General features: G+C 42.2%; 1 protein-coding gene across 1 annotated transcript in view; it reads right to left on the bottom strand.

Annotated features, from left to right (window-relative positions):
- sorcs3a (sortilin related VPS10 domain containing receptor 3a) overlaps window positions 1–11,155 on the bottom strand; it is a gene marked incomplete at both ends in the record, with an annotated part of 206,774 nt that overhangs the window by 83,362 nt on the left and 112,257 nt on the right. Inside the window, 2 exons of the mRNA XM_079279217.1 lie at window positions 537–695; window positions 8,615–8,714. Of these exons, the coding sequence (XP_079135343.1) occupies window positions 537–695; window positions 8,615–8,714 (259 nt within the window). The remainder of the gene's footprint in view (window positions 1–536; window positions 696–8,614; window positions 8,715–11,155) is intronic.

Raw genomic sequence — 11,155 nt, 5'->3', positions numbered from 1 at the left:
CTGTGTGAAGTGTGATAAATGTCCTCAAGTGATGTCACTTGAGTCAGTCTTCAGTCCCAACTTTGAAAATGAAAAATATCTGAGTTAAGTGATTTTGCCAGACCTTTGTAACCCGCTGCTTGGGGCTCGAGGCTAAAGCGACATTGGCATAACAAACCCGAATCTTCAACTGAACTGTTGACGGTTGAGTTGAGGTTTTGACAGGGAAGAAGAATACATGACATGAAAAAGCAATTCGTTTTTGTGTTTTTTAGAAGTGCAATGCTAAATTGAGGGGGGCTCCTTTAAAACCAACACAACTAACAGCAGGTCGGAAAAATATGAGGGTTCCACTAAGATATGTTAATCGATAATTATATATTAGGTGGATGTGGAAATGAAGGCCTGTCTCTAGTGAAAGCATGTCTGAAATAAAGGTCTGGCTACAGGCCCTGATGGTTATGTACTGTGGATAACATAAAGGTAGATGCAACTCAAAGTAAAACGCATGCTGCTAATTGTGGGGAGGACAGAAAAGAGTTACGACACAATCTCACCTTCTGGTCGTGGCTGTAAGCTAAGGCCCAATCCTCTTCAGTGGGGTGGAATAAGAGGCTCAGGACGTAGAAAGTGAGGCGGTACTTCTGGTAACTGGCTCCCTCATCGGAGCTGATGAGCACGCTGCTCTCGAACTCTGGATCCGTCAACACCATGATCTGAGAAGATGGAGAGCGTGCACACATGCAAGGGAGCGGGTATGAGTTTTTGAAGACGGGAGAGGAAAGGATTGAAGGGCGAGTTCAAGTAAAGAGGTGGAAAGATAGGGAGGTGAGAAGGTAGAGGAGAGATGTTAGAGGCAGCAGAGTCAGCAGAAAAGGTCTGGCTTTTGGCACTCGTCAGGCTTTTTCTTGGCTAACAACCATCCATATATCCAACTTCATTTCATGAGCCTGACTCTTGTGCTGCGGTTGCCATGGCTCTGTGGCTCCTCCTGTGCACTCATGGGGGGGGGGGGGGGGGATTCATCATCTCCTTCCAAAATAAGATCAAGGCTGTTCAGAGATGAACAACAGGTGAAATAGTGCGTTTCCCAGAAGTGACCAAAAAGAACACAAGTGGGTTAAGAAGTCATGAAATAAATCGTTATATTTGACAGAAAGGTGATGGAGCACAAACAAGATGAAGCAGTCATGCATGAATCTGCATATACATACTGTGGTATTTTCTTTATCAGCTAGTTCTATGTCATTTCTTACCATTTCTCTTTCCAATGAAATTCTAATTTCAAATTTAACAGCAACACAGTTGTAGCAGCCCTAATTTCATGGTTGGAATATATCTGCCAGAGCTATCACAGTCATTACAGAATTCAATAAGAACAGGAATTCCACTGTGCATATTTCCTTCAGCTAATGACATTTAGAGTCTTTGTGGAGGCTGATACAATGGTCACAGCAACTCCTCCTTGACTAAAGAGGTGTGAGAATAGGTGTGTAATATATTTCAGGAGCGCTCTATTCTTTTGAATCAGACATATGCCGTTGAATACATATTCACACAGTTTTTGACTCTGTTTGGGCCTCCACCAATTGTAGAGGAACATATCCATCTCTTTAGCTGCTATCTGTTCGACTTTCTTTGCAGAATTAGCTCGTGGCTAACTTTATTCGTCTGCTGTTTGGTGTTGGCAAAGTAGTGGGTTTATCATTCTGGCTGAAAACAAGGTTGATGAGAGTTGAGTTTGTGAGCCAGGAAACCTTAGAGCTATGAAGAACTGCAGACTTGGGTAATATTCCTCTGTGTTTTTCACAAACCCCTTCACTTAACACTGAATCATTTTCTTCTATTATCAATAGAGTGGTCTCGTGTGACGTCACAGTTTAGCTGTCGGCCATGTTGGAGTACACACAAAGCCACTGGCATGCACGGCTGAGTCGCATAACCTATCGGTGGTGAACTTTTGTGCTGTCTTTGGTTGTGGCAGCAGAGCTGATAGAGACAAGAAATCATTCTTTTGTTTGCCAGCGGTCATTACACATCAAGGAAATGACACGAAGGAGCTATCCAAGCGACGTCGCGAGAAATGGCTGTCACGCATCTCTCGAGATATAAAGGAATGGAATTTGGCGTACACTAGAGTATGTGCGGATCACTTTATAAGTGGTCAGTGATTTTATTTACTAATTCGTTTGTGAACAGTATTTAATAAAGGAAATATAAATTAAACTTGGACATGAGAAGGTTACCGAAGCTTCATCGGCCCGTGACAGCAGTCGGTACCAGAGACGTGTCGCGCGTGTACAACAGGCGAAACACAGAGATGCAGCCTCAGCATTGCTTGATATGAGTTTAACGTCAGATCATATATATATATACATATATATGTATATATATATGTATATATATATGTGTGTGGGGGGGGATGAAGTTAGGGGTTAGTTGAAAGTGAATTCCTACACACACGCACACAATGACATGCATGTACAATGTACACACACACACGTGTCTGTTTGCACTGAGTAAACATTGAATATTGCTAAATATCTGACCAGATCTGTATATATTTACCCTTCCAATGACGAGATGAGAATTATCGACGACCGTTGCTTTGACGTCTCGGACCCATCCACTGACAAACTGATTATAAGCGTCGAGCCCTTTGTAGCACTCCAACTCGTCTTTTGTGTAAGGACTGGGGGTGTTCACGAGATACGTGTAGATGTTGGCGTAGTTTACCGATGGAAGATAAGTAGGATCGGCACTGAAACGATCTGCACTCATCGTATAGGGATCCAAGTTACCAATAACCTTCAATTTGGCCAGGTAGCGAACCTTTGATGCACTATCCAGTGATTCAAAGTATGGTATTTTCGCCGCACTTCCTTGTTTACTCGCCGCCATGTAGGATCTGTATGAACTCCAACATGGCGGACAGACCTCGTAACTAAGGAGATCGTGACGTCGGTGAGACCACTCTATATAAAAATATTGACTGGTGCAGCTTTAAATGTTTATCTCCACAAGGATTGTGAACGGCCGGGTTTGCTCTCATCAAATCAATTTGAATTGCAAAAACAGCAGCACATTTGTCACTGACAGAAAGGCCAGCCCTTTTTCCAGAGCTTAAGCTATAGAATCCCTCCCTGGTGGTGATTTAGACAAATTGTTTTTCATTCAGCACCAATAAACAGCCAGCACATTCTCGACCTGTATTTCTCATTGGCCCGCACTCGCCAATCTTGCCATCCTTTACCTGTCACTGTGCAATGCCAAGCCCTCCTGATGTCTGCCTGTGTCTTTGGAGCTTGTCAGAGGTAGTTAAGCAGTAATCGTATTCTATAATACTGTAGTAAGCAGCACTGGCCTGACCTTATTCTGAGTCAAATGTAAGGAGTTTCAGTGACATAGAAGAGTAGAAACACCTTGACAAGGTGTATGCTCATGTACATTTCATATTAAAATCTAACCTTTCCCTTGAAGCCTTGTACTCATGAGTGTTATTCTCCCTCTCCGTATTCACTATGTAACGATATCTTTCAATTAAAGTGCTTTTATCTCATCTTTTCACAAGCCTTGACTCATGGATGCTCACAATTAGCTCGTTTAAGACTGGGAATGAGGCCGAGAAAATATTGTCACATTCACTTCACTTATTTACCACCATGTAAGTGTGAAAACAGACACATTATTTCACATATTTCAAAAAATTCAGTTTCTGTCTGTCGCCTCTGCGACAAGATGGAACCAACAACCAAATCAAAGCCAACACAAAGGCAGGAATACTGGCCAATTTCTACTAAAACAATCACCCTTAGAAAATAATTACTCACTTTCAAAATCCCAGTGCTCGATCGTATTAGCAGGGGGTGATTAAGATTTCCCTCACAGCAAGCACTCAGCCTTGGAGAGGAAGCGGGCGAGTGAGGAGGGTAACAATACGTATTGGATAGAGGTTAGAAGGATCGCCGTTGTGTTTTTATCAGCCTGATGTTGAGCTGTGCATAAGCTGGAGCACAGGGATAGAAGCCGGTAATTGTCAGATCATGTGGTGAGTGGAGGTATGGATCAGAGACGGAAGGAAAGAGACACCCGGCAGTACATGAATCACATCACGCCAGATCAATTGAGCTTAGTCCGTCTTTGACGGGAGGTTTTACCAGAGAGCTGCTGCCGCACTATGCTCATTAACCATGGATCAAGACTTAATCACCCACATCTAGCTATCATGTTTTCACTGGCTTGCCTCCTCGATGGCATTTTAAATGTGCATGTCTTTATTTTTTAAATGAACCCGATCTACCAGCCATTCTCTCAAGCTGTTCAAGGACTGAGAGCAGCGAGCTTGGGAAAAACCGTCGATGGATAGCATTTTTCAGGGGCCTTTGCGTTAAATGTCATTACTATCATTCAAATCTATAATGTAACATTGTAAAGGTCACAGCTTCAATCTACTTATTTTTCTCGGACAATGTAAGAGACACAATTCTTCATATGCCTCCAGAACCATCGCAACATGTAGCGATTCCTTTATTGTGGTTGAAAGGAATATCTCAAAGAGCAGCAGACAATTATCTCTTACACTGAGTGATTAGGCACCCAGACTGCTCTTGTTATCTGGTAGAGCACAGCTACAAAATGCCACTCAGATGCAAGGAGGCAAAGGAATGTAGCCAGCAGACTTTCCTCCATCTACGGGATGGCAAATCGAAATAATTAGTTCAGAGATAAGGTGCGGAGGGGGAGTCGGCCCCGGCAGAGCAGGAGGTCAACCATTAGAGTCAAATATTCTCCTGAGATTGTTTCAAGTTCTTGGCTCTGTCCTTTGATGACACACTTACACAGTAACATGCACACCATAAATGTTCTTTTTTTACATGGATTAGTTTTAAAATATCAAATATCTTGAATATATTTTGGCGAAACTGATGTCCGAACAATATTGTTCCTCAGTGTTAATTACATTTAGGATATTTTTATAGTTTTCATCCATGGGGCGTTAACAAAGTTGTTCTATTCAATAATTATATAACTAAAATAACAAAAAACAGATACTTCACATGAACAACAGAGATAACCTTAGGGAATGCATTCCTGCAATGCCCTTGATATGGAATTAAATGTGCTCCCCATAAGATAGGCAGGAGGAGTGAGTCATGACAAGGAATCAGTGCTGGCTGTGATCTCTTCTTCGCCCTGACATGGTTAAGCTCAATAGTCCCGGGATCCTATTAACTCCGGCACCATGCAAACATATTCAGGGTCAGAACCTTAGCTCGGTCTTGGAAAAGTGAGTCTGATGAACCTGAGCACGTCCTCGTCGAACACGGGAGTCATGCTTTATTTTCTGTTTGTTGATGCCACACACATATTTATGTATTCAACATTTGCAGGTAGGCAGGTAGGTCAACCTGGAGGAAATGGTTCATTTCAAGGACAACATTTTGAAAGTTTTGCAGCACCTGTCAAATCAGGTCAAGTCGTACCTCTTTATCTGGTCGCTGTGACTTATCTACATTATGCTGATGTCTTTTGGGTCATACTAGACACTAAAATGTTCTCTTTCACTCCTATAATTCTAGCATATAAATATTAATAAATATGTTTCTCAATGTCACTGTATCTTGCAAAGTGCTTATCAGGGGCGTAAATATAGACAGTGCAGGCAATGCATTTGCACTGAAGCCTGTGGGGTGGGGGTGCCCCGAAAGAGAGCTATTCCCAATAAAATTCAACTTCAAAATCCAATTTAGTGTTGGTAAAGTATTTACATACGCACAATGGTGTGTGTGTGTGTGTGTTTCATAACTAGTTACTAGCTTACAGCAGGACCCGTCATGATAGCGTCCACGAGGACCTGTCATGATAGGGTGCACTAGTACCCGGCATAACAGCGTCCACCAGGACCCAACATAACAGCGTGCAATAGCACCTGTTAGAATAGGGTGCACTAGTACCCGGCATAACAGCGTGCACTAGGACCTGAAATAACAGCGTCCTCTAGGACCCGTCATATCAGCGTGCTTTAGGACCCGTCATGGAAGGGTACATCAGGACCTGTCCTAATTGCATGCACTTGGACCTGTCATAATAGGGTGCATAGGACCCGTCAGGACAGTGTGCACTGGGACCTGTCATGATAGAGTGCACTAGGATCAATCATAATTGCGTGTGTGCACTAGGACACGTCATGATAGGGTGCACTAGTACCCGTCATAACCTTGTGCACTAGGACCTGTCATAATAGCATGCACTAGGACCCATCATAATAACATGAACCAGACCCGTCATGACAACGTGTACTAGGACATGTCATGATAGGGTGCACTAGGAGCCGTCATAACTGCGCACAATAGTACCCATCATGATAGTGTGCACTAGGACCCATCATGACAGGGTGCACTAGGACCCGTCATAATAGTGTGCACTAGGACCCGTCATAATCGTGCTAATTTAGTCTATTTTTGGGGGATTTTAACTTTCCTCCTATCATACAATATCATACAATTCCTTCTGCTTCTGGCTGGCTACCTGGTGCTGCGTGCAAATTGAAATGATGACAAAAAAGTAATTTGCTCTCAATGAAAAATGAAGGTGAATGGGGAAAGCCCTTGTGGCTGAAGCCACCCTCGCCGAGTGGATTGATAATGTCTGGTGACATAATGCCCTTAAAGTCAAACTCTGCTGGTCCTCAACTGGCTCTGCGCCACCGGAGCACGGCCAGCTCATGCAGACGAACGGCACACACCTCTCTCCATGTGCTTACCGGGGGAGTGAGCGAGGAGAATAGTAGTAGTAAATAGTGAAGCTGTCCGTTTCATTGCTTTATATTCAAGGAATGAATATACTTTTGTCAATTAGATGGTAATCTGCATGAGAAATAAAAATAACAAACAAAATAAATCAGTTGTAATAATCATATGTTCACAGTGATCAATTTGACCCGGATAGCCGTGATCATGAGAAGTAGTTTCCACCGTACTTTGAATTTCCTGTTTTCATGTTTACTTACATTTGCATGCTAAAATTAATTGGAAAAGTAGCACTTAGTGGCGCTTGCTCAAAAGAAGCTATCTAGCCCTAAAAGCTACATACCAGACCAAGTAAGGCTGTAGCAACAAAGTCCACGAGTGTACTGAATTAAGCAAGGGTCCATCTTTTTTTTTGTTATAAAACTTTTCATTTTCAATAGGGACATTTTTTCTTTCAAAAGTTTTCTTTTCTCCCTTTACGTGCTAATTATTTGTTCATCAGCAATAGTCAAGTTAAAATAATAGCTTGAGGAAGACTCCACTGACGAGCAATACAGTGCTGCCACAGTAACAGAACTGGCAGGATGTAAAATAAATGTTTGAATTTGATTATTGCCCTGCCTTTAAAACACCTATCTGCTACTTTTTCTACATGTATTGTAGGAACGATTCAAAAAATATTATTTTATCTTTTTAATATGGTGTTTATGGAAAATATCGAATGTTGACTTTGTAGTCAGCCATTACTAATTGCCAATTGGAGAAGATTGTCCATATCTACATGCGATACTGTTCATTCTTGTACAGTATGTTGACTAGAAACATATTGATATGGAAACAGATGTCTACAGATGGAGACGAGACTCCTACTTTAACTGAGCTGCTTACAGCACTCTGACCTCACTGGCCTACAATTCCACTTGTCTATCACATTGTTGCTCGGAGCACCAGACCAGCAGAGTTCTATCACACGAGGGCGAATCAGATTTACTGCCTGGTAAGGAGTTGTGAATCACAGTGTAGAGATTTAGAACATGCACAATTGAATTCAGCTAATGTGGAAGCCGGATGTGAATCTTTCATAACGGGAAAGTAAGGAAGGTTATGCGATTGTTTTATTCAATTAAATGAACAGAAGATTTCAGGCAAATGGTAGAAAATGCAGTGCAAACCACATACTGATCAGTTAAATTCTAAGAATGTTAGAAAATAAATGAAATGAGGAGTAATTGACAGAACTCTCGGGCAGATTAAAGACGTTGGCAGATGGTTGGCAGCTGGCAATACTCATACTTTCTTACTTATATTCCACTTTTAGTGGTTTCTAGACACATCCATATGCAGAAAGGAGTCACTGCCATAAATGAACACGTCCATCATTTCCACAGATAAACTGTACCATCAATTCTCAAATAAGATGTGGTTTGCAAACACTGACCAACTAAATGAAGCCAGTTAGATTTCCTCTATATTCTATGTTTTAGCTCACATAATAGCATATATGCAGCATAATATAAATCCCTGTTACAGAAAATAAACAGTATGATATGACTGTAGTTGTAATGGAATCACTGATGTGGAAATGTGTATCTTGGATTCATCATGACTCCACGTACGGGAGTATGACGTTTTGAGTCTGCATCAACAACATTCAAACAGATCACAAAAAAGGAGACTTCTAATTAAAATATTACAAAACAGGGGAAAATATTAGCAAAGGTCTCTTTCATCTGTTATAAAAAGGCCTAGTTCTCTTCTGCAGGGGCGGCCACTATTTAAGAATTGACAGGATATGAGCAGTCTTAACAAGAAAAACACAGCTTGTGTATCGATAAGAGAGAGAATCTGCACGAAGTCTGAAAAATCAACTCCTTTGAACTTCTCACCTTTCTCTTGTTAGTTGGGCAGACGTACAGGTAACTCAGGACAGTCTTGGATCCGACTTTGTCGTTCATCTTCTCGTATGTGGAGCCATAGTCAGTAGATCTGAATGGAGGAAATAAAGGGAAATACTATATAAACCAGAGCATACTGAAAGTTTGCTGACTATTTATTGGGTAAACAAACAGACTAAAGATCACTGGGACATTGTGCGATTCATGTCAAATGACATTGATTTTTGCAGTGATGAAAAAAGAATGTAGCATCACACCCTGGAATAAAACAACAAGCAGATGCAGGGTGGTATGGTACTGATTATATACAGTTAATCTGTGCGAGTGTTAAACCATTGGCAATCGAACAAGAGAAGGTTAACCAATCATCTCTAGCTGCCAACAAAAACGAACCATTCGAAAATGTCTGGGGACCCGGCACTGTAAATAATTAATTCTCTCCCGATGACGACTGTGAAATAAAATATGTCGAGTGCAGAAACATGTGGATGTTCCTGAACTCATGGGCTTTAATAATTGAACAGTGGGAATGAGCCTGTTAGCCAGCCCAGTCCCAAGAAACTCCACATGAATCCATCATCACCAGTAACTACCCAATCTGCTTTCAAGTAGAATATTACAGCATTTACAGGGCTGTTCACTTTTCCTTTTTTCTGTGAAAGCTGCATTCATGTGCCCAGGATTTTCAAATGTTGCACTCAGTGGGGACCCAAGCACCCACCCACAACTGTGGCATAACTCCCATTTGGATATGCAGCCTACTTCACAGTGTTATTAGGAAAGTGAAGATGACACCTATTTCAGCATTGATTCCTTTTTTAGTCGGAGCTTACTGCTTGTGCTCCTTCAGTGGTAACGTGGTTTCAGTGAAACTGCACAGAGATTTCTCTCATTTGAATTCCTTCCTCTGAGAGACACAGTAGTTGCTATGATTACAAGGCACAATAATGAGTCCGACGGACAGCATCATTTCCACAGCATATTCAAGTGGAGGTGTGGGGAGAAGCACTGCTCTGAGAATAATCCTGAATTTGGAGCAAGGGCAGTGAACTGCTGGCCTCTGTGTAACTCTGTTGGAGCCTCCAGAAATAGCATAGAAACGTATGTTGTTTTTTGGTATGACGTGGGTGAGCACAAGAGCCAGGCATGCCTTTATCACCTAGTCACAGTAATGCATATGATTAGATGTGTTGCTGGAAATGGGACTATCTGGTGCAGACAGCAGCAAAGATCCGCTCTTGGATCTGGACCAAGATTAAATGTAACCACCTCCCCCCCCAAACACTCATATCCTGCACAAGAGAGCTGATACATATAAAAATGAAAATAAGCTGATTTTATTAAAGGAAATGGCAGAACGACAAAAGGATGGTACCCACCTACATTATATATTTGTAAAGGGAAATTAAATGAGGAAATGGTCAAGGTGGCCAGCGACAAGGTTAGCCAGTGGTTACACTGTATTGCAGTGATTTTCAACCGGTGTGCCGCGAGAGATCGTCAGGTGTGCCGTGGGAAATTTTCTAATATCACCTAATTAACCATTGTCGGGTGTCTGTGCTGTAATAAAGTGTTGCAGATAATGTAATACTCTTCTATGGCAGTGGGTGGCAGCAGAGGGATTTAAATACCTGTAAAGACAATAGAGTTAGTGCTGCGCGACACGTGACAGTGACAGTTTGGGATCAAAGCAAGACGAGCAAGTGACAGTGATGAAAAAAAAAAAAAAAAGGTGACAGTGATGGAGAAGTTTTGGAAAAGATGCGCATCAGTAAGAAATTTGCCTTGCAACTTGATGAATCGACGGATATTAGTGGACATTGTCAGCTCTTGGCTAACGTGCGTTTTGTGGATGGAGAAGCCATTAGAGAAAACTTACTATTTTGCAAGGCACTGCCAGAAAAATCAACAGGAGATGAAATATTTCGGGTCACGTCGGAATATCTTGACAAAAGCGGGCTTACGTGGGAAAACTGCACAGGTGTCTGCACTGATGGAGCCGCAGCCATGGTCGGGCGCATCAAAGGCTTCGTAAGTAGGGTCAAAGAAAGAAACCCAGCTGTTACTGTTACGCACTGTTTTTTGCACCGTGAGGCCCTCGTTGCAAAGACCTTACCAGCAGATCTAGGTCCTGTGTTGGATGATGTTGTGCGCTTAGTGAACTTTGTGAAGACGCGACCTTTGAAATCTCGCTTATTTGCGTCTCTGTGTGAGGAAATGGGAGCGGAACATAAAGTGTTATTGCTCCACACGGAGGTCCGGTGGCTGTCGCGCGGCAAAGTGCTGGCCCGTGTGTATGAGCTCCGAGAGGAACTTAAAGTGTTTCTGACAGACGAGAGGCCCGATTTCTCAAAGCTGCTTGCAAGTGATCAGTGGTGTGCAAAGCTGGCATACCTGGCTGATATATTTCATCATCTGAATGAACTGAACACACGGATGCAAGGCCGAAATGAAAACCTGCTTACACGCACTGACAAAATTAACGGATTCTGTTTAAAGGTGCAGCTCTGGCAACAACATGTGCAGCGTGGC

Source organism: Melanostigma gelatinosum, assembly GCF_949748355.1.
Source record: "Melanostigma gelatinosum genome assembly, chromosome: 11".
In the NCBI taxonomy this organism is placed as follows: domain Eukaryota; kingdom Metazoa; phylum Chordata; class Actinopteri; order Perciformes; family Zoarcidae; genus Melanostigma; species Melanostigma gelatinosum.
The sequence above is the reverse complement of the archived record's forward strand: the minus strand, read 5'-3'. Positions and strand labels throughout refer to the sequence as shown.